The 27,825-nt window shown below is 47.7% G+C and overlaps 1 protein-coding gene across 1 annotated transcript; it reads left to right on the plus strand.

The window, feature by feature from the left end:
• Positions 1 to 8,855: 8,855 nt before the first annotated feature.
• Positions 8,856 to 23,834, plus strand: LOC310713215 (lymphocyte antigen 6E-like). Its single transcript, XM_083517105.1, has 3 exons — positions 8,856 to 9,400; positions 20,770 to 20,889; positions 22,597 to 23,834. The coding sequence occupies exons 1-3, from the start codon at positions 9,349 to 9,351 to the stop codon at positions 22,803 to 22,805; spliced, it is 381 nt and encodes a 126-aa protein (XP_083373231.1). The 5' UTR covers positions 8,856 to 9,348; the 3' UTR covers positions 22,806 to 23,834.
• The last annotated feature ends 3,991 nt before the right edge of the window (positions 23,835 to 27,825 follow it).

Below are 27,825 nucleotides of genomic sequence, written 5' to 3' on the forward strand. Positions count from 1 at the left end.
ACATACTGGGAGCCAATGTGGGTCTTTCAGGACTGGTGTTATGTGGTCTTGGCGGCCGCTCCCAGTCACCAGTCTAGCTGCCGCGTTCTTAATTAGTTGTAGTTTCCGGGTCACCTTCAAAGGTAGCCCCACATAGAGCGCATTGCAGTAGTCCAAGCGAGAGATAACTAGAGCATGCATCACTCTGGCGAGACATTCTTTTGAAATATACCGTATTTTTTGCACCATAACACTCACTTTTTTCCTCCTAGAAAGTAAGGGGATATGTCTGTGTGTGTTATGGAGGGAATGCCTACGGGTGGCATGCCTACGGATTTTCCTCCTCTAAAAACTACGTGCGTGTTATGGTCGGGTGCATGTTATAGAGCGAAAAATACGGTACCCATTGTATGGAACTTGACGATGGGACAGCGAAAATGGAATCTACATGCCCTAATGGTGGCCAAGAGACCGATACTGATGAACTGGAAGAACAGAGATCTGAGTCCCCTTAAACAATGGCTTGACAACATGACAATATTAGCAACCTATGAATGAGCTGCTTATAGACACAGACTTTCTTTGGGTAAATACAATGGAATGAGTTTACACAGAATATATTAGGTTATATTATTAGGTTATAATATTAGGTTATTGACAACTATATGCGTATTAGGATAATAAGATTATACACATCTGTATATTAAATGTATTTCCCCCCTCTTTTTCATTCTCACACACTTTCCTCCTTTCTTTTCCTTTTGTCACGCTATCTTTTTTAAAGATGAAATCCTTCTAATAAAATATTAAATAAATAAAAACTTTGTGAGCTCAATGGAATTTTGGTTAAAAACGGATGGGGATTTTCAAGCCGTTTAAAGGGTCACAATTTTGCAGTCCAAGCTGCAGAAGGCGTTCCAAGGGGTTTGATGCTGTTGTAAGAAAATTGGGCTTGGCTTTTGCAGCCCAGCTCCCCGTGAAAATGTTAGCATTTTATGTAGCCGATGCTGGCTGGTGTGGTTAGTGTAAATCACATGTGATGCATGAGAAGAGTGTGGGAACGGAAGACTGTCTTATCTCTTCAATTTTAGAGTGTTATTGGACTGCACTTTCGCTTTTCCTGTATGCTTTCTGTTTCTGCCAGAGTTTGGAGAAAACAGACGTGATTATGGATTCTCTTATATATACAGTGGTACCTCTGGTGCAAACGGGATCCGTTCCGGAGCCCTGTTTGCATCCTGAGTAGAACGTAACACGTGTCTGTGCGTGTTGCGTTTCACCGCTTCCGGGCATGCATGTGACGTCAATTTGAGCGTCTGAGCATGCGCGAGCGGTGAAACCCAGAAGTAACCCTTTCTGGTACTTCTGAGTTGCCGCAGGCCACAACCTGAAAACGTTCAACCTGAAGCAAACGTAACATGAGGTATGACTGTATATATTGTGAATATAGTGGTACCTCTGGTTACGTACTTAATTCATTCCGGAGGTCCATTCTTAACCTGAAACTGTTCTTAATCTGAAGCACCACTATAGCTAATGGGGCCTGCTGCTGCCACCACACCATAGAATCATAGAATCATAGAGTTGGAAGAGACCACAAGGGCCATCGAGTCCAACCCCCTGCCAAGCAGGAAACACCATCAGAGCACTCCTGACATATGGTTGTCAAGCCTCTGCTTAAAGACCTCCAAAAAAGGAGACTCCACCACACTCCTTGGCAGCAAATTCCACTGTCAAACAGCTCTTACACCGCCGGAGCACAATTTCTGTTCTCATCCTGAAGTAAAATTATTAACCCGAGGTACTATTTCTGGGTTAGCGGAGTCTGTAACCTGAAGCGTATGTAACCTGAAGCCTATGTAACCCGAGGTACCACTGTAAAACGTAGTTTAGATCTACGGATGTTTCTATCTTCTTGCTGTGTGATGCCAGAAGACTTTTGTGCACTTTTCATATGAGAAGTGTCGCAGAGGGGTACTCTGGAGTGAAGGGACATGCCATTCCAGAGACGTGCCTACTGGGAGATGCTCGGAGGTACTGGGAGTCTGCCGTCCCCCCAGGAGAGTTTGCCCCTTGAGGTCCGTTATTGGTCAGAGATACAACCTGGTAACAGGAGGTAAAGGTAAAGGGACCCCTGACCATTAGGTCCAGTCGTGGTTGCGGCGCTCATCTCGCTTTATTGGCCGAGGGAGCCGGCGTACAGCTTCCGGGTCATGTGGCCAGCAGGACTAAGCCGCTTCTGGCGAACCAGAGCAGCGCACGGAAATGCCGTTTACCTTCCCGCTGGAGCGGTACCTATTTATCTACTTGCACTTTGACGTGCTTTCGAACTGCTAGGTTGGCAGGAGCAGGGACTGAGCGACGGGATCTCACCCTGTCGCGGGGATTCGAACCGCCGACCTTCTGTTCGGCAAGTCCTAGGCTCTGTGGTTTAACCCACAGCGCCACCTACGTCCCTTAACAGGACGCAAGGCATTTTTTTGGATCTGTTGCAACACAGTGCCCCCCCCCAGCTTGCAAGGAGGTGAGGAGCAGCCCAGAGGTGTGTAACATCTTTCAAAACCTCAGGAAATCCGTCTCCTTTGACAGAAAGTTCACCACAAAGCATAACATAAGCATCACCAAAATGTCAGAAGGAGGAGTTACCCAGCGAAATGTGAGGACGTGAATTCCTGCCTGTCAACCAAGATCCCTGTTTATGGATCTTCCCAGTCTGTCTGGTACATTCACACACAAAGGTGCTCTATTTGCTTTTGACATACACCTGTCAGACCGGTTTTCTGATACTTGACCCAGCAAGGAATTCCTGCCTACGTGACTGGAGAGGGTCTTCGAGGTCAACCAGGGTTTAAAACACAGCTACCATATTGCTTTCAGCCCCCCTGTGCTGCTTCAGCCCATGTTTCATTGATAAATCAGTGTCCCTCATTCATAAAAAGAGGCAGAATAATCAAGAAACTCCCCTTCAGGCTGTTGGACGTATAAAGAAAGTTCCATTGTACATCTACAGGCAGAGCCTCGCTGCAGCACCTCTGGGCAGTGCCAGATTTACGTATAAGCTAAACAAGCTATAGCTTAGGGCCCCACTCTCTTGGAAACCCCTGAAAAAAGTAAAGGGGGGAAAAACTGGATGTACATTTCCCAAGTATAAGATGAAAAACAAATAAAATACAGTGGATGCTTGGGTTGCGAACGTGATCTGTGCGGGATGCACGCTTGCAAGCCACAGGGTCCGCAACCCATAGTGGCGCATCTGTGCACGCGCGGGTTGCGATTTGGCACTTCTGCACATACACAAAGTGCGATTTAGTGCTTCTGCGCATGCACGGCCGCCAAAACCTGGAAGTAACTCGTTCTGGTACTTCCAGGTTTCGGCAGCCCACAACCCGAAAAAACGCAACTGGAAGCATCTGTAACTCGAGGTATGACTGTAAAATCTACATACAGCAACAGTGTTGTGTAGGCTCCTCTGATGTAAGTCATGGGCCCCACCTGCTAGCCTGCTCCCTAAAATATTACTGGTTTGCTCCTTTCTATATATAGGGTGCCTACATTCTGCATGGACTGGTTGCAAGGCAACATGTGCAAATGGCTTTAGATACCTATTAGGTCCATAAATTACCATATGGCATATATTCAGCACAAAAAAACCAGTGGCAATGTGTTGTTGACAAAGGACAGCTGGACATATAAAGGGCCCCATTACCTTCAATAGCTTAGGGCCTCATCAAACCTAAATCCAGCCCTTCCTCTGAGGGAGTAAGGTCTCTTTAAACCTCTCGGAAGTCTTGGGTGTGTTCTGCATGCTTCTTAGTGTTTTTGAACTTGTGGGTTATGCATTGATGTGCATGCAGCCTAATATTATTATTTCCTGCCGCTGGGTTTGCTTTGAAGCATTCCACAGCTGGAGGCAGCCATGATTAAGAATGCCAGATGTTGGAAACCATGGTGAAGGAATGGGTTTCCCAAACCCAAAACTGAGTGTGCAGGCATTTTTAAACTGCACCAAAATCCCCATTTCTCCTTAGCTAAAATGCATAAACTTTAGCTGTTGAGCAAATGCAAAACAAGAACACAGCTCTCTCCCTTATCAGTTTGACGGCAAGACTGGCCTTGACTTTACCAGTAGAACAGACACAGACATATCTTATGTTCTGACCACAAATGACGGGGAGACCCAAGTCTGGGACTAACGCCAGAGCATGTTCTTGGAAGTAGTGACCTTTTGCTCCAAGATAGGAGTAGGAACAGGAATATCTTTTTATGGTCAGGAGTGCAGGAAGGAAATCCCTTTTATGGTTGAGAGTACCAGAGCAGGAACATATGTGATGTCAACCTGCATACATAGGCTGACGTGGTTGGAAGGAGGGAGAGGGTGCCTGGAGGATATAAATACTGCATGAAACTTGTCATTTCTTTGGACTTGCTGTGGACTAATCACGCAAGTGCCTTCTGCTATCCGGAGAGCAGAATAAACTCTTTCTTTGAACCAACTCGGTGTCATTTTGACTTCCTTCCTCCTGTCCCGGAGCAACGCAGACCCAATCAGTGAACTCCAATAAGGCTACAATGGGAGGGGAGACTGATCCGCTGCTCGGATCTGCTTGTGGGTTTTCCATGGACGCATCCAGTTGGCCACTGTGAGAAGAGGAGGCCAGATTAGATGAGCCATTGACTGGATCCTGCACACTCGCCTTATGTCCTTAGCATTATGAGGGAAGCAAATTTGCTTTTCAGAACAAGTAATAATTAAAAGAGTTTCAGTGACGTCACAGCCCTCCTTCCTGAAACTTCCTTTCTGAGGTTGTGTAGGAAACCAAGCCCTTTGCTAGATTTCTTGGAAGGTTGTGTGGCCTTTTCTGGTGGTTCCAGAACTGGTGGACATCCAAGAAAACCGAATGTGGGAAGTCAGGACAGAGAAAAGGGCATCATTTAACTATGGAACTCCCTTCCCCATGAGATGGCTTTAAAACCAACTTGGAAGGCTTTAAAAAAAAAATTATTCAATTTTACAAGTGTCAAATTATAACAATACCAAATACATATCCATATTTAGAGATTTCTCTGAATCTCCAGACTTCCCAACATCCCCTCTATGGGTCCATTTGTCAACCTTTTCAACTGCAGATTATTCCACAATCCATGTTTTATCTCTCTCCATATTGTCCATGATAAATGCAACATTACAAGTGTTATTAAAGGGTAACGGGACCCCTGACCATTATGTCCAGTTGTGGCCGACTCTGGGGTTGCGGCGCTCATCTCGCTTTATTGGCTGAGGGAGCTGGCGTACAGCTTCCAGGTCATGTGGCCAGCATGACTAAGCCGCTTCTGGCAAACCAGAGCAGTGCACGGAAACACTGTTTACCTTCCCACTGGAAGCTATTTATCTACTTACACTTTGACATGCTTTCGAACTGGTAGGTTGGCAAGAGCAGGGACCGAGCAACGGGAGCTCACCCCGTCGTGGGGATTCGAACCGCTGACCTTCTGATCGGCAAGTCCTAGGCTCTGTGGTTTAACCCACAGCGCCACCCGCATTCCTTACAAGTGTTATTCAAAACCTGCTAATGTTTTCATCGGCTTACAGCGGTCTCGTAAATAAATAATATTTTTTTCCATTCTTTATTGAAGTTTTCGTTTTCTTGGTTCCTGAGCTTTCCGGTCAGTTTTGCCATTTCGGAGTAGTCTTAACAGCTTGGTTTGCCATTCCTCTCTGGTAGGGACTTTGTCTTCTTTCCACCTGAGCAAAGCTAGAGGACCACGGATTATGACCGCTTGCACTTGGAGGTTGCAATAATTGTTAAGCTCTAACTTAAAATGATTTTTTATTCATAACAAACTTAATAATGCAAACACATTGGCATTTGGCAGTAATAAAAGTTCCTTTAGACTCATAATGAGCAAACCAGTGGTATTTTAGGGAGCAGGCTAACAGGCGGGGACGCCATTACTTACATCGTAGGATCCTACACAACACAAAACACTGTTGCTCTATGTAAGTTTTATTTTATTTGTTTTTCATCTTATATTTTGGAAATGTACATCCAGGTTTTTTTCCCTTTAATTTTTTTGGGGGCCCCCAACAGAGTAGGGCCCTAAGCTATACAGTGGACACTCGGGTTGTGAATATGATCCGTGCTGGAAGCACATTTGCAACCCGCAACGCCGCGTCTGCGCATGCGCGGCTTGCGATTTGGTGCTTCTGTTCATGCGCAAGCGACAAAATCCCGAAGTAACTCATTCCGGTACTTCCAGGTTTGGCATGGTGCGCAACCCAAAATCATGCAACCTGAAGCATCTGTAACCTGAGGTATGACTGTACAGTGGTAGCTCGGGTTACAAACACTTCGGGTTACAGACTCCGCTAACCCAGAAATAGTACCTCGGGTTAAGAACTTTGCCTCAGGATGAGAACGGAAATTGCGCAGCAGCAGCAGCAGCTGTGGGAGGTCCTATTAGCTAAAGTGGTACCTCAGGTTAAGAATGGTTTCAGGTTAAGGACTGACCTCCGGAACGAATAAAGTTCGTAACCAGAGATACCACTGTAGCTTGTTTAGCTTATATGTAAATCTGGCACTGGGATTAGCCATGATGGCTCTGCTCTACCTCCACAGAGTCAGAGAAGAAGAAGAAGAAGCGTTTGGATTTGATATCCCGCTTTATCACTACCCGAAGGAGTCTCAGAGCGGCTAACATTCTCCTTTCCCTTCCTCCCCCACAACAAACACTCTGTGAGGTGAGTGGGGCTGAGAGACTTCAGAGAAGTGTGACTAGCCCAAGGTCACCCAGCAGCTGCATGTGGAGGAGTGGGGACGCGATCCCAGTTCCCCAGATTACGAGTCTACCGCTCTTAACCACTACACCACATTGGCTCTCAGAGGCAGTTGCTGGAAACCACAGGAGGGGAGAGGACTTTTGTGGTCGGATTCTCCTTGCTGGTTTCCCATAATGGGTATCTGGTTGCCGACTGAGAGAACAGGATGTTGGACTAAGATAGGCCATTGACCTGATCCAACAGGCTCCTATGTTCTTATGGTTGTTCAGCTGATCTGCCCCACCCCCCGCTATGATTACTCTTGTTTGAATTCTCTTTTCTGCTTTTTGTTGTTGTTTTGAAAACCCTCACTTATAATTACTCTTGTTCTAGAATTGCATCTTCTGTTCTTATAACAGGCCAGGTAGATTACAGGTAGTCACTTGAATCCTTTCCCAACTGATGGGCAGTTTGTTTTTTCAGGCTCTGCTTGCGATAGGAGGTCCATAGGTTAGAGTAGGGGGTAGCAAACTTTTTCAGCAGGGGGCCGGTCCACTGTCCCTCAGACCTTGTGGGGGGCCGGACTATATTTTTTGGGGGGAAATGAACGAATTCCTATGTCCCACAAAGAACCCAGAGATGCATTTTAAATAAAAGCACACATTCTACTCGTGCAAAAAAATGCTGATTCCTGGACCGTCCGCAGGCCGGATTGAGAAGGCGATTGGGCCGCATCTGGCCCATGGACTTTAGGTTGCCTACCCCTGGTTTAGAGGCAGGGCATCTGCCTTGAATGCAGAAGGCCTCAGGTGCAATTCTTGACATTTCCAGCTGGGATGGGGGAGAACCCCTATCTGAAAACCTCCTGCCAATTAGTATTGCAGAGAGAGAGAGAGAGAGAGAGAAAGAGAGAAGGAATACTGAGCCAAATGACACCAGTGGAATATGGCACTTTCCTGTAATCCTGTTCTGATTTTTTTTTTAAGAGAGAGGCAGTGTGGTGTAATGGTTAAAGTGCCAGACTCTGACCCAAGAGACCCAGGTTTCAATCTCCACCGGTCCAAGAAGCTCACTGCCCTGCAGCCTAACCTGCCTCAAAGGGTTTACGGAAGGTTTTAATGTTTGATATATTGCGGTATTTTAATATTTTGTAGGAAGCTGCCCAGAGTGGCTGGGGAAGCCCAGACAGATGGGTGGGGTATAGATAATAAATTATTATTATTATTATTGGACGTGCCGATCAGAAGGTCGGCGGTTCGAATCCCCACAACGGGGTGAGCTCCCGTTGCTCGGTCCCTGCTCCTGCCAACCTAGCAGTTCGAAAGCATGTCAAAGTGCAAGTAGATAAATAGGTACCGCTCTGGCGGGAAGGTAAAAGGTGTTTCCGTGCGCTGCTCTGGTTCGCCAGAAGCAGCTTAGTCATGCTGGCCACATGACCCGGAAGCTGTACGCCGGCTCCCTCGGCCAGTAAAGCGAGATGAGCGCTGCAACCCCAGAGTCGTCCGTGACTGGACCTAATGGTCAGGGGTCCCTTTACATTATTATTATTATTACGTATTATTATTATTATTATTATTATTATTGTAAAACAGGAGCAGAGAACCATTTACGTCACCTTGAGCTCTTGAGTATAAATAAATGCATACTAAATAAATAAATCCCTCAGTGACCTGAGGACAGGGTAGCTTTTGAAGCCCCTCCTAACATATTAACCTGCCTGGAAAGAAGGGGCACATTCCTACACAGGCACTCCTTTATGTTCTCTTGCCTTTCAACATAACCGTGGGATTCTGGCAGGGATTCCTCAGCTGCGGGCTGAACTAGATGAGCTTTGGGGGTCCCTTCCAACTCTACATTTCTATGGTCCTGTGGCCTTGGAAAAAGTGGCAGGCTCTCCTTCGTCGGAGGCCTTTCAGCAGAGGTTGGCTGGCCGCCTGCCTGGGTTTCCGGAGCCGTGGTTGCAAGGGGGTTGGGATGGATGACCTTTGGGGGTCCCGGCCAACCCTGCCATTCCGTGAGCTTGTGCGCATTTGCTCTCCCGCTGCGCTGCCAGAGCCCTCCTGCCCTTTCCCCTTCTCTGTGCGTCCTTGCAAAGTCACGCAACGCGTTTGGCCACACACCACCTTTTGAAATCCTGGAGCGAATGCGCTCTCTCTCTCTCTCTCTCTCTCTCTCTCTCTCTCTCTCTCTCTCTCTCTCCAGCCCTGAATACAGACAAAATGAGGACCAGAGCTGGAAAGAGTGTGTGCCTCTCCCCGTCTCCTTTGTTCCTTCCCCCATTTCCTGAATGTCCTACTGTTTTCGCCCTCATCTGCATTCTTTTCATCGCCTGCGAAAGAACTGGAGCAAAGCGCAGCCGCTTGGAATGTCCCTTTGGAGAGCTTTTGCGCGCTCCTCCTCCCCGTGGTTGATCCGGGGATCCCGGAAGGTGGTGAGTGGCTGCAGAAACCTCCTCCTCAAACCCACACCTCCCTGATCCCTCCCCTGCCACCCAGCCCTTATACAGCACCCTCGACGCGAGCAGGCAGCTCCTAGCGCCCTTCCTCTGACCCGGAGAGAAGCCCTTTCTGCTCACCTGCCCGCCGGGACCGCAAAGCGCACCATCACCAAGGATGAAGGCTTCCTTCGCCGCGCTGCTGGCAGTTCTGCTCTGCGTGGAGAGAGGTAAGACTTCTTTCTCCTTTTGTAGGTTCGGCTAGCTCAGTACGGTCTGCACTGGCTGGCAGCAGCAGCCCAGGGCCTCAGGTGGGGGCCATACAAGACCCACACCGCATCTGGAAAAGCTCAGCCGTTTTAGAGTGGCGGCAACTATGGAACTCCCTGCCTATTGCTATCAGGCAGGTGTCTCCCCTGTTTTCTTTCCGCCTATATTCTTTTCATCGCCTGCCAAAGACATTCTTTTTGAGACAAGCCATGCCAGAAGATGTTTAGGAAGCTGGTATGAGTTTTAATTTGTTTTCGTCTGTTGCAGTTTTAACTTTCGGCATGTTTGGAATCATGGCCGTAATTTTTTTTCCTGGGATGGTTTAATTGCTTTGCCTATTTTTTCCCGGAGATGCCAGAAACTGAGCTTGAGACCTTCTGCATGCAAAGCAGATACACTCTGGCACTTTGCCCACTAAACAGACAAGATTCTAGTCCTCATGGGATTCATTTACAGTCCATCTGACTGTGTTGCTCCATCCACTCTGAGCAGCTTCCAGTTAATTAAAACAGGGCTGGTAACTATAGACTCATAGACGAAGAATTGTAGAGTTGGAAAGGAACCACAAGGATTATCTAGTCCGACCCCCTGCAATGCAGGAATCTTTTTGCCCAATGTGAGACTCGAACCCACAACCCTGAGGAGTATGCTCTACCTACCGAGCTGATATGTAGGACTATGTAGGAAGCTACCTTATGCCAAGTCAGGACCATTACGCCCAGCGTGGTCTCAACTGACGAGCAGCACCAATTGAACCAGGGACCATCTGCATGGGGTTGGACTAGATGATCCCCTGGGGTCCCTTCCAACAATTCTGTGATTCCATTCAGAGCAAAAGGGTATGGCCCTTCCCAGATAGGAGCTTGGGAAGCTGCCTTGCACTGAGCCTGGGAACCTTTGTCCCTCTAGCTCCGTATGGGAGCCTCTCACTTGGATTTCATCTCAAGCCCCACCTAGAGGTCTCCAACCTGGGATCTTATACAGCTGTTTGGCCATTGCCCTTCCCTTCATCATTTTCCCAGCCATGTCTAGATGAAAACTGGCGGAGAGGCTGCCGTTTCCTTTTGTGTTGCTTATTCATTACTATGATCTCATTCGTTAAATTTATGTGCTCGAAGATCACGGGTGCGTTTATATCTCACTATTTTCACTGAAATCATAGAATCATTAAGGGAACCCTCCTGCAATTCAGGAACAGGCTGTCCCATGTGGGGAATCGAACCTGCAACCTTGGCGTTATCAGTACCACTCTCTAGCCAACTGAGCTATCCAGGCTGATATTAATTTCTCCAGGGAGCTTGAGGTGGTGTTCATGGTTCTCTGCCACCCGCTGCTCCTCATTTAATCACCACAACAACCTTGTGGGGTAGGGTTCAGGACACAACACCCCTGTGCCCCCTTCACTCTAAAAAGCAGCTCTGATAGTACCCCACAGAGGTCCACACACCCCTTCTTCACCCCTCCCGCCTCCTTGAAAGTCTCTCTCTCAGGCTACACAGTGTCCTTGAATGCCCACAAGGCCTCCTGATTGTCCAGATAAGAGAGGGGGCGTGTGTCGAAACCCGAAGGATGAACCAGAGGCAAAACTGGCATGCATTTTGCCCCTGGCCCTGCCCAACGCCAGCATGCAGCCTTCAAAAGGTTTTCCAGAGGCGAATGTGGGCTCTGGGTTGCAAAAGGGGCCCCAGCCCTGTCCATGGGAACAGGATAAACTCAAACAAAGGGGACAGCTATGGCTGCAGGCAGCTCAAGCCTCTGGAAGACAATAAAGCCACACCCTGGATTGTCCTTTGTTGTCCAAGGAAGAGGAGAGATGACTAAGAGGTGCCTGTTTTCAGCTAGGAGTTATGAGGTCAGCTGAGACATCAGCGGCGATGGGGAGGGGGTTTTCTCTGCCATTATGCCGGCAGTATTTTTCCTGCTGCAGGCGGTGGCGTGGCTTGCAATGAGCTCATCGCTTGTGGCTTCAGGGCTTGGCAAGGGTGGTTGGCTTGGCTTGGGTGGGTTGGGGTGCAGGGAGAATGCAAAGTCCTCGACTGAGCGCACAGAAACATCATTCCCTTCCTTTTCCATGTACTTTTCGGGACCACAGATCCTCCGCTAAACAGCTCGCGGCGAAAGAATCTCAGCCAAGCCGTATAACATAGATTGCACGTTAAAAAAAGATTCATAAAATCTATCTGCAGCTTGATCATAGGAAAAAGCCTCAGATAGACCTCTATGAAGTTATCACTAAAAAAATCAGCAACCATAATTTAAAGCATAGAGGAAGTTCAAACCACAATGGAATAGATTGAAACAAATTAAAACGGAGTGCAAACTTTCTAAACATCTCGGTAGGCTGGTCTCAATGCAAATGTCTTCAGCCGAAAAGAAAACATTGGAGTCTGCCTGATATCAATAGGCAGGGGGTTCCAAAGTTGCCACACTGAGTTCAGGTGGGGCAATGCGTGAAATTGATTCCAGCTTGTTTAATAAGCCTAAGGCCTGGTTGAAGAGGAATATTTTCGCCTGGCGTCTAAACATAAGCAAGGAAGGCACCAGGTGAGCTTCCACGGGGAGATCATTCCACAAATGAGGAGCCACCACAGAAAAGACCAGTACTCTTTTTGCCACCCTCTTCTGAAGGAGGCACATGAAGAAGGGTCTTGGAGGATGATCTTAGGGTTTGGGTAGCTTCATATGGAAAGAGGCAGTCCTTGAGGGATTGCCGTCCTGAGCCGTTTGAGGCTTTATAGGTCAAAACGAGCACTTTGAATTGGGCCCGGAAACTAATGGGCAGCCAGTGCAGCCAGACCAGGATCGGTATTATATGTTCAAACCATCTTTCTTCTGTGAGCAACCTGGCTGCCAAATTCTGCCCCAGTTGAACCGTCTTCAGAGGCAGCCCCATGTATAACACATTGCAGTAATCCAACCGGCAGGTTACCAGAGCATAGATGACAGGAATTAGGCTGTCCCTGTCCAGATAGGGATGTGGGTGGCGCTGTGGTCTAAACCACTGAGCCTCTTGGGCTTGCTGGTCGGAAGGTCAGTAGTTCGAATCCCCATGACGGGGTGAGCTCCCATTGCTCAGTCCCAGCTCCTGCCAACCTAGCAGTTCGAAAGCATGCTGGTGCAAGTAGATAAATAGGTACCGCTGTGGCGGGAAATTAAACGGCGTTTCCATGTGCTCTGGCACCTGTCATTGTCCTCTGTTCACCAGTAGTAGTTTAGCCATGCTGGCCACACAACCTGGAAAACTGCCTGCAGACATGAAGTGCAAGTAGATAAATAGGTACCGCTCCAGCGGGAAGGTAAACGGCGTTTCCGTGCGCTGCTCTGGTTCGCCAGAAGCCGCTTAGTCCTGCTGGCCACATGACCTGGAAGCTGTACGCCGGCTCCCTCGGCCAATAAAGCAAGATGAGCGCTGCAACCCCAGAGTCGGCCACGACTGGACCTAATGGTCAGGGGTCCCTTTAGCTTTACCCATCTGACTGGGTTTCCCCAGCCACTCTGGGCAGCTTCCAACCTATACGAAAACATAGTAAAACATCAAACATTAAAAACGTCCCCGTACAGGGCTGTCTTCAGATGTCTTCTAAAGGTTGTATAGTTACTTCTCTCCTTGGCATCTGATGGGAGGGTGTTCCACAAGGTGGGTGCTGCTATCGAGAATGCCCTCCCTGCTTGAGAGTTTCAGGTGGCATATGCTATGCCCCACATGCCCGTCAACTCCTCCTTGCTGCTTCTTATCACCAAACCTCTCTCTATCTCTCTCTCCCACTCTGTTCTCATGCACATGTTTTGACATCTCCCCATGTTGTTTTGACATCTCCCCAGCACCAAGCTCCAAACAGGTGCTCATTAAGCCCCGCAATCGCCGTCTGAGGTGTGCTTCTTGCAAAAACATCTGCCCACAGAACTCTCCTGCCCGGAGCAGGCTTGCTGACTGAGCAAAGACATCACTCTTGTTTTGGCTGTCCTCGAAGAACGACGTTGGGGAAATAGTTGGTTGGGGAGCCGGTCTAGGAAAGTGAGGCCTACCCAAGGGGGATCCTGCTAACAGCAGTGTTGTATGGCTTCACACTTCCTTGGGAGGTCAGAGGAGAATTCTCTGTTTATAGGATACTTTTCTCCCGGGGAAAGCACTGTTCGATATTGGCCAGGGGCATTGGCCAGATAAAGCAGTTGGTCCCTTACCTTTCCTGCCCCGACCTGGCCACCGTGATCCATGCGACGGTCACCTCCAGGCTTGACTACTGTAATTCACTCTATGCGGGGCTGCCCTTGAAACAGTCCCACAAACTCCAGCGGATGCAAAGCTGCATACACAAATATCCACATTAGGAGAAATTTGCACTTAAAATGCTGGTGAATTTTCATGAAGGCTTTAAAGAAAAACAGTCTAATAGTTTTCTGATGTGAACTCCTGAAAGCCTGAATTTGCACCTATCCATATGAATGAGCATATTTGGGTCAAGGGCCTGTTTAAGTACTTTGCAACACCCATTGTATGTAGCAAGGCCGGCACAGCGCCGTGGCAAGTCAGGGCAAACTGGATGAGCCAGAGATGTTCCCATAGCTTCTTGTGCTAATGTGCTTCGGAGGAAGAGCAGCTGCCTAGAAAACCAGGGCTTGGAAGCGCTGGATAGTTTTCACTGTCCTTTGGTAAAAACAAAACAAAACAGAACAGATGTGAGAGCAGAGAGCGAGTTAAACTGTGGAACTCACTGCCACAGGAAGCAGTCATGGCTGCCGATTTGGATGGCTTTGGACAAATCCATGGATGGGGAGAGGGCTACTGATGGCTACTAGCCAGGATGCCTATGCCCTGCCAGTTGGAGGCAGCGATGCTTCTGAAAGGGCCGGATTGAGGTTTGATGTGGCCCTCAGCTACTGAAGGTAATGGGGCCCTTTAGATGTCCAGCTGTCCTTTGTCAACAACAAATTGTCACTGTTTTTTGTGTTGAATATATGCTATATGGGAATTTATGGACTTAAGGTAAAGGGACCCCTGAACGTTAGGTCCAGTTGCAGACGACTGTGGGGTTGTGGTGCTCATCTTGCTTTTTTGGCTGAGGGAGCCGGCGTACAGCTTCCGGGTCATGTGGCCAGCATGACTAAGCCACTTTTGGCGAGCCAGAGCAGCGCATGGAAACACCTTTTACCTTCCCGCCGGAGCGGTACCTATGTATCTACTTGCACTTTGACGTGCTTTTGAACTGCCAGGTTGGCAGGACCAGGGACCGAACAACGGGAGCTCACCCCGTCGCAGGGATTCGAACCACTGACCTTCCGATCAGCAAGCCCTAGGCTCAGTGGCTTAGACTACAGCGCCACCCGCTTCCCTCATTTATGGACTTAATAGGTATCTAAAGCCATTTGCACATGTTGCCATGCAACCATCCGTGCAGTATGTAGGCACCCTATATATAAAGATAAAGGGACCCCTGACAATTAAGTCCAGTCACGAACGACTCTGGGGTTGCGGCGCTCATCTCGCTGAGGGGGCGGCCATTTGTCCGCTTCTGCAGACAGCTTTTCCAGGTCATGTGGCCAGCATGACTAAGCCGCTTCTGGCGAACCAGAGCAGCGCACGGAAACGCCTTTTACCTTCCCGCCGGAGCGGTACCTATTTATCTACTTGCACTTTGTGCTTTTGAACTGCTAGGTGGGCAGGAGCAGGGACCGAGCAAGGGGAGCTCACCCCGTCGCGGGGATTCGAACCGCCGACCTTCTGATCTGCAAGCCCAAGCAGCACAGTTGTTTAACCCACAGCGCCACCCGCATCCCATCCTAACATGGCGGTTGAGGTCAAGGTGGCAGCCGCCCCTCTGACCACCGCCATTGCTGCAGCATCAACGTCCCAAACATGTATTGTTTGTTTATTTAAAGTGTCCCCGGATTCACTGAAAAAAATCTGGTACCCCTAGACTAGGTGGTCCATTGGTCTGATCCAGCAGCTTCTTCTCATGTTATTATAACTCTCAAAAACGACAACAAAGCACAAACCAAAGGACAGTGTTTTCTTTCCCTCCCTGAGCTTTCGGAAACAAATGATGGTCCTTCGCTTCGTGCAGAGTTACAGCAAATCTAATCTAATCCCCTGTGAGAATTGGCAGTGTGGCATGTAAACTTCTGAGTTACACAAGACCATTCCACAGAGAGCATGGCGCCAGACCCCTTTTAACTTGTTGAAACATTCAGCCCTGGAAAGGATGGTGTGTGATTCGAAAGTTCACGCACCACATTTCAAAACCTGGTTTGTCGTAATTAATAGACTTGTTTCGCATCCCTGTGGGTTTTGTCCTAATCACGTTGAGTCCACACCCTTGCACAATTACCACCTGATGGTGCCAACATCCAGTGATGACTTGCAGTTGCGGAATGACTACCAGAGCTCAAGCAACTTGCACTGTGGTTGCGGATTGCATCAACTGCTCTCGACTGCCATGCTTTTCTCTTTTTAAAAAAATATATTTTTATTGAGCAATTTAAGAAACAAATTATCAATCAATATAACCATTTACATTTTCCCCCTCTCCCCCCACCCCAAGAACTTCCCTCAGCTCCCCTCTCTGGTTTTTTTGCACATATTGTGCTCTGCATATTATAAAATTGTATATACCATTGCCTTATCTATCGTGTTTTTAACTAAAAAATTGTGGATGTTTATTCAAAACCTGCCAAGGAGTCCCAAATCATTTTGTTGTCTGCCATGCTTTTCAATGAGGGACATTCTGTGTGAATTGCCGTGTGAAGAGCCCTCAAGTGAAATAGACGGGGCATTGTTAGAGGAAAAAAGAGTGAGCTGAATTAAATTTAACTAGCTAAATGAACTACTTGACTCTTACCTTACCAGGAAGTCCTAATAACTAGATTTCCTCCAGAAAGAAATTCGTCCTTAAAGAATAATAGAATCACAGAGTTGGAAGGGACACCCCCAAGGTCATCTAGTCCAACCCCCTGCTATACAGGAAACTCCGCTAAAACATCCCTGACAGGTGGCCAGCTGACCTCTGCTTAGAAACCTCCAAGGAAAGAGGGGCCACCCTCTCCCGAGGGAGTCAAACGCCTGCCAAACAGCTCTTGCTCCTCAAATAATTTTTTCATTGAGGTTGATATAGCGAATGGCAAAGAATTAACTGGGTGATTTAATTTAAAGGTTGAAGATTAAATGGTATTATTATTTATTACCCGCCCTTCGCTCCAAGGTCTCAGGGTGGGCTACAGCATTAAAACAATATTAAAAACAATTTTAATGTATTAGTTTATTCAATCTTTTGTACCGTATTTTTTGCACCATAACACTCACTTTTTTCCTCCTAAAAAGTAAGGGGAAATGTCTGTGTGTGTTATGGAGGGAATGCCTACGGGTGGCATGCCTACGGGTTTTCCTCCTCTAAAAACTATGTGCGTGTTATGGTCGGGTGCGTGTTATAGAGCGAAAAATACGGTAGTTTACATTACACACACACACACACACACTCACTCACACACACACAGTGGAACCTCTACTCATGACCACAATCCGTTCCGGAGGTCTGTCCTTATGGCAAATGTATATACTGTGTGTGTGTGTGTGTGTGTGTGTGTGTGTGTATGTGTATAACTATATATATATTAAAAAGTTTATACAGTATACAGTGGACGCTCAAGTTGCAAATGTGATCCGTGCGGGATGCACGTTCACAACATGCAGTGTTCGCAACCCGCGTGTGCGCAGTCGCGGGTTGCGATTTGGCGCTTCTGTGCATGTGCAAAGCGCTATTTAGAGCTTCTGAGCATGCGCGACCGCCTAAACCCATAAGTAACCCATTCTGGTACTTCCGGGTTTCGGAAGTCCGCAACCCAAAAAAACGCAACCTGAAATGGCTATAACCTGAGATATGACTGTATACATTTGCCATAAGGAATATATTTTACATTAAAATGTACCAAAAAAATAATAAAAGTGTGTGTGTGTGTGTGTGTGTGTGTGTACACACACTTTTATTATTTTTTGGTATATTTCAATGTAAAATATATTTGGGCTGGTGTTTTTTAAAAAAATAAAAATATTGTATTAGTATATGTATTATTTCTGTGGTTGATGTGAGCAGGTTCCTGAACAAACAGTGATCAGCGTACTGGGAAACAGGGAAGTATTTTCTCTCAGCCAGATTGGCTAGTAGCCTTGGCAGCAGGTCAGGTTATTTCAGAGAGGACGCCAGGCCAAAGCGGTTTCATAATTGTTGAAGAGCATTACTGCCAAATGACATTCTAGAACAGCAGCGTGATTCACTGTCTAGGTTGGACATGCTGCCACCTGCAGTTGGAATAGCAGTATTACAGCTAACTCTACACACAGCCTGAGGATTGGCTCAGTTCCTTGAGCCATCTGAAAGGAGTTGCTTTGAGGGCAACTTACTGTCAACCTTCTCTTTGCATGTGGTATCATGCATCATATGTGTTTGCTGGGGTGGTGGAGAGAGAGAGAGAGAGAGGGAGAGAGAGAGAGAGAGAGAGAGAGGGATGGACTGTGATGAAATAAGGTTCTACTTAAGGGGCCATTGTTCAGTTACAAATCCTCCATTATTTTTTCGATGAAAATAGGGATATCCTATTTAATAATAATAATAATAATAATAATAATAATAATAATAATAATACTGCGTCCATCTGTCTGGGGTGGGATGTGGCTTCCAACACACATAACACATTAAACATTTTGTGTGACACAGGTGGCACTGTCGGTTAAACCACAGAGCCTAGGGTCAGTGGTTCAAATCCCCGTGACGGAGTGAGCTCCCGTTGCTCGGTCCCTGCTCCTGCCAACCTAGCAGTTCAAAAGCACATCAGAGTGCAAGTAGATAAATAGGTACCACTCCGGCGGGAAGGTAAACAGCGTTTCCGTGCGCTGCTCTGGTTCTCCAGAATCGGCTTAGTCATGCTGGCCACATGACCCGGAAGCTGTACGCTGGCTCCCTCGGCCAGTAAAGCGAGATGAGCACCGCAACCCCAGAGTCGGTCATGACTGGACCTAATGGTCAGGGGTCCTTTTACCTTTTAAGCATTTTAAAACTTCCTTATACAGGGTTGCCTTCAGGTGTCTTCTAAAAGTTGTATAGTTACTTATCTCCTTGGCTCTGAGGTCACATAGCCTCCAACATTTCTCCCATGAAAATAGAGGCGTCCCCTCCAACATTTTTTCAGGTGAAAACAGGGACGTCCTACCACACCCTCCAACGCTTTTCCGATGAAAATAGGGGAAATGTGGGACATTCCAGGATCAAATCAGAAACTGGGGCAGCTTCTGTAAATCCGGGACTGTCCCTGGAAAATAGGGTCTGCAGTTACAGCTTGCTGGTATAATAAAGGACACCTCAAGGTTTATACAACGCTTTCTGAGCGTTCAAAGCACAGGGCACGCATAATGACAGTAATCATTCCTTACCAGAACTCTGTAACGCAGGACAGTATAATTATCCTCACATTTGTTATTGGGCATGCATAGGAGTGCACATCAGGCAGTATTTATATGTCCCAATTTAGCAATGGCGAGGTGTTAAAAAGTTTTGGCATTTGTAGGCATCGCATGCGGGCAATGCCCAACCACCAGCGCTATGAACTCATGAGGACTAGTATGTTTCACTCAAAAGGAAAGAAGGAAAGCAAGCAAGCCAAAAATGGACCTCAGTTTCAATAAGATTTTGTGAGCGTTTGGTTGGACTGTGATGCCCTCCCCGAATAACCATCCCCATCTCAATTTAGCTCCCATAAGGGATGATTAAGACAGGAGTGCCTGGCGTGCTCTGGTCCATGGGGTCATGAGTCGGACACGACTAAACAACAACAAAGAGATGAATTCATTGCGAAGTAGTTTTTATTAGAATTTTCCCAGTTTGTTTCCCTCTATATATGCCTTGGGTGGTGCTGTGGGTTAAACCACAGAGCCTAGGACTTGCCAATCGGAAGGTCGGCGGTTTGAATCCCCGCGATGGGGTGAGCTCCCGTTGCTCGGTCCCTGCTCCTGCCCACCTAGCAGTTCGAAAGCACGTCAAAGTGCAAGTAGATAAATAGGTACCACTCCGGCGGGAAGGTAAAAGGCGTTTCCGTGTGCTGCTCTGGTTCGCCAGAAGCAGCTTAGTCATGCTGGCCACATGACCCGGAAGCTGTACGCCGGCTCCCTCGGCCAATAAAGCGAGATGAGGGCCGCAACCCCAGAGTCGGTCACGACTGGACCTAATGGTCAGGGGTCCCTTTACCTTTATCTTATATATGCCTTGCTTGCCTATTTCTCCCCTTATTCTCTTCCTTACAATCAACATTAGGAAGAGCTTTTGACAGCAAGAGCTGCTAGACTGCGGAATGAACAACCTCAGAAGGTGGTGGCCTCTCGTTTCCTTGGTGGATTTTAAGCAGAGGTTGGGTGGCCATCTCAGCCAAGCAAAGCAGTTGGCTCCTTACCTCTCTTGCTCTGACCTAGCCACTGTGATCCACGCGACAGTCACCTCCAGGATTATTGTAACTCACTCTACGTGGGGCTGCCCTTGAGACTGACCCAGAAACTCCAGCGGGTGCAGAATGCTGCGGCGAGACTCCTTACGGGGTCCTTGCTGCAGGATCACATTCACCCGGTGCTACACCAGCTGCACTGGCTCCTGGTGGAGTGCAGGATCAGGTTCAAGGTGCTGGTTTTGACATTTAAAGCTCTATACGGCCTAGGACCCTCGTACCTACGGGACTGCCTCTCCTGGTATGTCCCACGGAGGACCTTATGGTCTTCAAACAAAAATATCTTGGAGGTCCCGGGCCACAGGGAGGTTAGGCTGGCCTCAACCAGAGCCAGGGCTTTTTCGGCTGTGGCTCCAATCTGGTGGAGCACTCTGTCACAAGAGACTAGGGCCCTGCGGGACTTGACATCTTTCCGCAGGGCATGCAAGACAGAGCTGTTCCGCCTGGCCTTTGGTTTGGACTCAGTCTGACCCCCTCCTTCGGTAATCCTCATAGAACTCTAGCCCAATGGTTGCCATTAATTTGATTTTGAACTGATTTTAGAATGAATTGATTTTAGAATGTATTTCAACTAATAGATTGTGATTTTATGTAAACTGTGTTACTTTTACTGTTGTTAGCCGCTCTGAGCCCGGCTTTGGCTGGGGAGGGCGGGATATAAATAAATTATTATTATTATTATTATTATTATTATTATTATTATTATTATTATCTTTAGCTGAGATTCCTGTGGTTTCAGGGGGTTGGACTAGATGACCCTCATTGGCCCCTTCCAACTCCAAGCTTCTATGATTCCTGCCCCTGCTTTGCGGTCTGTACCTAAGGAGCGTGTTTTGTGTTCCATTCACAGTGGCATCGCTGACCTGCTTCCACTGTGAGAACGAGGAAAACAATTGGAACTGCCTGAAGCCAAAGACCTGCAGCGAGTCGGACAAGTACTGCGTCACCAAGTTTTTCGGTGGAGGCGTCGGTGAGTGCCGCCTAGCTTCATCAACTTCTACCATTCTTGCCTTTTCTCTAAATTGAAATGTCCCAAAGGCGGCAACCTCTGGATTACTTTTACCTGGCCCATCTGAGTGAGTTGCCTAGGGCACAGACCTCAGAGGGGTGCAATACTGACCTTTGAGGGGGCCAGTTTTATGCAGATTCGATTTTGTTCTCTCTTACAAATTCCTGATATATTTTACTTTCATTTTGAAGAATGTAATCATTTCTATCAGTTTGTGGAAATTGAAAATTGGAGCCGCCCAGAGTGGCTGGGGAAACCCAGCCAGATGGGTGGGGTATGATGATGATGATGATGATGATGATGATGAAGAAGAAGTTAGTGTGTGTGTGTGTGTGTGTGTGTGTGTGTGTGCATGAGCAAGCAAGCAATCTTCAGTCTTCAATCTTTAAATTAAATCATCCAGTTAAATCTTTGCCATTCGCTATATCGGTGGCGCTGTGGGTTAAACCACAGAGCCTAGGGCTTGCTGATCAGAAGGTCGGCGGTTTGAATCCCCGCGACGGGGTGAGCTCCCGTTGCTTGGTCCCTGCTCCTGCCCACCTAGCAGTTCAAAAGCATGTCAAAGTGCAAGTAGATAAATAGGTACCGCTCTGGCGGGAAGGTAAACAGCGTTTCCGTCTGCTGCTCTGGTTCGCCAGAAGCGCCTTAGTCATGCTGGCCACATGATCCGGAAGCTGTACGCCGGCTCCTTCGGCCAATAAAGCGAGATGAGCGCCGCAGCCCCAGAGTCGGTCACGACTGGACCTAATGGTCAGGGGTCCCTTTACCTTTATATCAACCTCAATAAAAAATTATTTGAGGAGTAACAGCTGTTTGGCAGCTGTTTGACTACCTAAGGGAGGTGTGGCCCCTCCTTCCTTAGAGGTGTGTGTGTGTGTGTGTGTGTGTGTGTGTGTGTGCGCAAGCAATTAACCTTGTTTAGGGCATAAAATAGCGTTTCACCAGCCCAAGTCACACCTGTGCATTACAAGGTGGTATCGACAGGCTCCCTTGTCCTTTAAAGCGAGATGAGCGCCGCAACCCCCGAGTCGTCTGCAACTGGACTTAATGGTCAGGGGTCCCTTTACCTTTAGTCATAATGGCTGTGCTCCTCTGAATTCCAGCTGCTGGGAACTACAGGAGGGGAGAGGGCTCTTGTGTTCGAATCCTGCTTGCGGGTTTCCCATGGGGGCAATAATAATAATAATAATAGTTTATTATTTATACCCCGTCCATCTGGCTGAGTTTCCCCAGCCACTCTGGGCGGCTCCCAATCGAGCGTTAAAAACAATACAGCATTAAATAGTAAAAACTTCCCTAAACAGGGCTGCCTTCAGATGTCTTTTAAAGATAAGATAGCTGCTTATTTCCTTCACATCTGAAGGGAGGGTGTTCCACAGGACGGGTGCCACCACCGAGAAGGACCTCTGCCTGGTTCCCTGTAACCTCACTTTTCGCAGTGAGGGAACCGCCAGAAGGCCCTCGGAGCTGGACCTCAGTGTCTGGGCTGAACGATGGAGGTGGAGACGCTCCTTCAGGTATACAGGACCGAGGCCATTTAGGATTAATGCTGCCACACTATAAAGGAGTTTTTAAATATTCTGACTGTTTGAACTGTCTCCTTGGGCAATCTTTATTTTAATATAAAAATAACTGGACCTCTTTCTTTCTTTCCCTCCTTCCTTCCAGGTGACAACAAGAAGCAGTCCATCAGCAAATACTGCTCTCCCATGTGCCCCCAAGGAGGGATCGACCTCGGCGTCATGGCCTTTTCCATTAAATGCTGCGATTCCGAGCTGTGCAACTTAAGCGGCGCTTCCGGCGTGAAAAGCAGCTCCCTGATCTTGTTTGCGGGCACCTTGGCCAGCCTGCTGTACATCTTTGGAGCCAAGTTGTAGATGCAGAAGGCGGGAAGGACTTCTCCTCCAGGGAGAAACCCAACCTTTCCCCCCACGTGCAAAACTGTGCTTTATAATGCATGCCTGTTAACTTTATTCTCTGCCCGGAGCCATCTTTCCCATTGGTGTTAGTGGTGCGCTGCGCCAGGGTGCCGGCCTCTCACGGGCGCCCTTGCGAGTCGGGGAGCTGCGCAGTTTTGCTGGCAGCTTCCCCCCATAGCTGCCAATGTTTCCCTTTTTAAAGGGAAATTCCCTTATTCCGAATAGGATTCCTCGCAAGAAAAGGGAAAAGTTGACAGTTATGGCCTCCCCTTTCCCTGCCTGCCTGCCCGCTGCGCCCCACATATATGGCGGGCAGACAGCTTTCCTCCCAAGCCTCTGCATCTGCTGAAGATGGCCCCGATCCCAGTGGTCATCCTCCTCCTGATTCCTGGACGTCTGCCAGCACGTTTTCCTGCTCGATCACCGCCACCACGCCGGGGATCGGGGCAGTGGGGGAGGCAGAGGACATTTTCCACCACCCCCTCCCTTGTTTTGGAGTTGCAAGGGCGCCAGCGCCGGAGGGATCTTTGCACCAATGCGCCAGATATGCTTAAGACGGCCCTGTCTCTGTCCACACTGACTTGGAGTCAAGGAGCATTCATTCCACTGGCGCCACATCTACGGCCCGCGCACATAATGGTCAGGGCAGGGATTACTCATGAGTAAGCCCCCTCTGGTCTCCTCAAGCTGGAAAGATGAGCTGCAGCTCAATGAAGAACATGGGTGGGTTGGTGGGTGCTTCCTCCTCACGAGTAGGCCCATTTGCAGGGGGAAAGGCAACCTAGCCTCTCACTAGAAACCGGGGCAGCGAGTAAAGCAGCTTGTGGGCTTTCCCTACAGGTTGGTTTACTCCAGAGTAAACACCCATCACATGCCAAGCTTGCAAGGATGATACGGCACATAATTATTAATCTTTATTTTTACTGTTGGGGACAGTTAGTGAAAAGTGGTCTAAAAATCTAATAAATATGTTAATGTACACATATAGATGGCAGGAACATTGTATGTTTTTTTGGGGGGTGGGGAGGGTTGGGGAAAGTGCAAGAAAACCTTTTCGCTGGAACATATCCTGAGAAAAACTGCTAATATGGACAAGACACAGACTCCAGGAAGGATTTTGGGGGGTTGGCTTGGGAAGGGTAAGTTTCTTCCCTGAAGAGTTCTGCCCTCTTGAGGCTCTGTTTATATATGCACAGCTTGGTGGGAAATACAGTGGTACCTTGCAAGACGAATGCCTCGCAAGACGAAAAACACGCAAGACGAAAGTTTTCCGTTTTTTGAGTTGTTCTGCAAGACGAATTTCCCTATGGGCTTGCTTTGCAAGACGAAATGTCTTGCGAGTTTGTTTCCTTTTTCTTAAAGCCGCTAAGCCGTTAATAGCCGCTAAGCCGCTAATAGCCGTGCTTCGCAAGACGAAAAAACCGCAAGACGAAGAGACTCGCGGAACGGATTAATTTCATCTTGCGAGGCACCACTGTAAAGAGATTGTGAAATAAATACATATAAATCCCTCTTGGGCAAAGTGTAGGCAGCCAACCTCAAATAAAAAAAATCAAAGCACCTCTAATTCCCAGATTTCTTTTTTTAAAAAACACCCCTGCATCGTTAATTCTGCTTTGCATCACACCAGGAATGTTTGCAGGGCAATCCTAAATAGGTTTACTCAGAAGTAAGTCCTGCAGCTTTCAATGTGGACCAGGTTGGGCTGCTTAGGAAAAGCTGTTTTTCTCCACGGTGACCTGAGGACACACAAACACAATTGGCCCAAGGGAGAATCATGTTATTCAATGAAATTAGTCTTCTCTGGCATTTTATATTCTACACTGTTACAGAAAAATCTAGGTGCGAGGCTGCTCAGTCACCCAGCTCATCAGGCAGAGCCCGCGGGTCCCTGTGGAATAAAGGAAGGAGTCCAGCCACCTACCGGAGCAAATAGCTGTAGACCAAAGTTTATTGCGCAACAGGTTCAAAGAGGAATTTTCAACCCCGAGGATGGGGTGACAAGGACTTTTAAAAGTTTCTATCTATCCCAGCATACAGTTCATTAAGCATCATCACTACATCATTGCTACATCAGAAAAGGGGAGGGTTATACATGATTAACAGGGACGCAGGTGGCGCTGTGGGTTAAACCACGGAGCCTAGGGCTTGCTGATCAGAAGGTCGGTGGTTCGAATCCCCGCGACGGAGTAAGCTCCTCTTGCTTGGTCCCAGCTCCTGCCAACCTAGCAGTTCGAAAGCACGTCAAAGTGCAAGTAGATAAGTAGGTACTGCTCTGGCAGGAAGGTAAACGGCATTTCCGTGAGCTGCTCTGGTTCACCAGAAGCGGCTTAGTCATGCTGGCCACATGACCCGGAAGCTGTACGCCGGCTCCCTCAGCCAATAAAGCGAGATGAGCGCTGCAACCCCAGAGTCGGCCACGACTGGACCTAATGGTCAGGGGTCCCTTTACCTTTACCTTATACATAATTAACATAGGCGGAATGTGTTGGGGCAACAGGCGGATACAGGATATGTATTGGGAAGTACATTCTAAGCACCTACTACAGCGGTACCTCAGGTTACATACACTTCAGGTTACAGACTCCGCTAACCCAGAAATAGTGCTTCAGGTTAAGAACTTTGCTTCAGGATGAGAACAGAAATTGTGCTCCGGCAGCGCGGCTGCAGCAGGAGGCCCCATTAGCTAAAGTGGTGCTTCAGGTTAAGAAGGGACCTCCGGAACGAATTAAGTACTTAACCCGAGGTACCACTGTACAAAGGGACAATAGAACTTTGGTTTGCATAGTCTGCCACCTGGGCAAGTCCAGAGGATTGCCTTTGCCCAGCGATTGACACCTGTGAGTACATGACCTCTCACTTGAGGGATTATGGCAGGGACCGAGTGGTTTCCAAGTCCTTGGCCAATGCAGCAAATTGGCAGTGGAATGAAGGAAACTGGCAAAGGTATTGATTTTATGTGGTTTTTAAAGCTAGGTCACTTCCCTGAGCTGTCAAGTCGAAAGGATACATTTATGCATAATATTTGTAACATCTAACAATTTTAAAGATGTGGGCCCCCCCGTAATTTTCGTAACAACACTTTCCTCTTTATGAAGTGTATATTTTTTGCACAAAGCTCTCTGAACCTGAATAACAACAACAATAAACGATCCAAACCGCACATGCAATTTATCTGTGTCTCTTGGTCGATTTACCTATGCAGTTTGTTTTCACGAGGGTTTGATTTTGCAATTATTAAAAAATATCCTTGCACACGACCCCAACTCCCAGGGTTCTTCCTTGGAATGATGCTAGCGGAGAGCACGGCGCCTTTCGGATAGATCATTTTATTTATCATGATAAAGTAAAGGTAAAGGGACCCCTGGCCATGAGGTCCAGTCGTGGACGACTCTGGGGTTGCGGCACTCATCTCGCTTTACTGGCCGAGGGAGCTGGCGTAAAGCTTCTGGGTCATGTGGCCAGCATGACTAAGCCGCTTCTGGCAAACCAGAGCAGCGCAAGGAAACGTGGTTTACCTTCCCGCAGGAATGGTACCTATTTATCTACTTGCACTTTTGACGTGCTTTCGAACTGCTAGCTTGGCAGGAGCAGGGACCGAGCAACGGGAGCTCACCCCGTTGTGGGGATTCGAACCGCCGACCTTCTGATCAGCAACTCCTAGGCTCTGTGGTTTAACCCACAGCGCCACCCGCATCCCTATAATTTATCATGATAACACAGTATAAAAACAAAGAAACAAAAAACGGTAACAGCAGAATTAACGTTGCCAACATTAAATCTTGGCCCCAACAAAACAACCTAAACAATATCGCCCCATAAAAGTCTATAGGCTTCCTGAGAAGTAGGGATGGTCTCTGACCTCTTAAGCAGCCTCGGCAATTGCAGCTGGAATCAATCAATCAATCAATCAATCAATCAATCAATCAATCAATCAGAGCCTCGCCCTCCCCAACAAGGTAGAAGGAGGCTAGCAAAACAGGCAGCTGGTCTCACTGGACTCTCAGCCAAGATGGTCTCTTTACATTTATATACAATCCCACCCTGTCCTCAGCTCTCACCTGTGGCTCCTAGAAGCTGTCAGGAGCTGACAGCTGCCACACCCTGCAAACGGCTTCAAATGATCAGCTAAACCAGGTGAGGGGAGCCAATAATAATAAGAATGTATTATTTGTACTCCACCCATCTGGCTGGGTTTCCCCAGTCACTCTGGGCAGCTCCCAACAGAATTACAGTGGTGCCTCGGGTTACAGATGCTTCAGGTTACAGACGCTTCAGATTACAGACTCTGCTAACCCAGAAATAGTACCTCGGGTTAAGAACTTTGCTTCAGGATGAGAACAGAAATCGTGCGGCAGCGGGAGGCCCCATTAGCTAAAGTGGTGCTTCAGGTTAAGAACAGTTTCAGGTTAAGAAAGCACCTCCAGAACGAATTAAGTTCTTAACCTGAGGTACCACTGTAATGATAACAAAAATTAAAAAGTGATAAAACATCAGACATTAAAAACTTCCCTAAACAGGGCTGCCTTCAGATGTCTTCTAAAAGTCAGATAGTTGACATCTGCTGGGAGGACATTCCACAGGGTGGGTGTCACCACTGAGAAGGCCCTCTGTCTAATTCCCTGTAACCTTGCTTCTTGCAGGAAGGGAACCACCAGAAGGCCCTTGGAGCTGGACCTCAGTGTCTGGGCTGAACGATGGGGGTGGAGACGCTCCTTCAGGTATACTGGGCCGAGGCCATTTTTTAAAAAAATTATTTTTATAAATATTTATTAAAGTTTCAGAAAAAGGAATTGCATTAAAACAGAAAATGCAAGAATAAAAGACAAAAATAAAAATACAAGAAAAATACAGAATAAGTACACAGATAAAAAAATTAAAACTAAAAATTCAACCTTTCCATATCTTACATTCATATCCTTGTTTCCCTGACCTCCTCATACCTCCCTTTTTTGTATTCCAATTCAGTTAATTAATT

This window comes from Podarcis liolepis (genome assembly GCF_965112155.1).
Source record: "Podarcis liolepis genome assembly, chromosome: 8".
Classification (NCBI taxonomy): domain Eukaryota; kingdom Metazoa; phylum Chordata; class Lepidosauria; order Squamata; family Lacertidae; genus Podarcis; species Podarcis liolepis.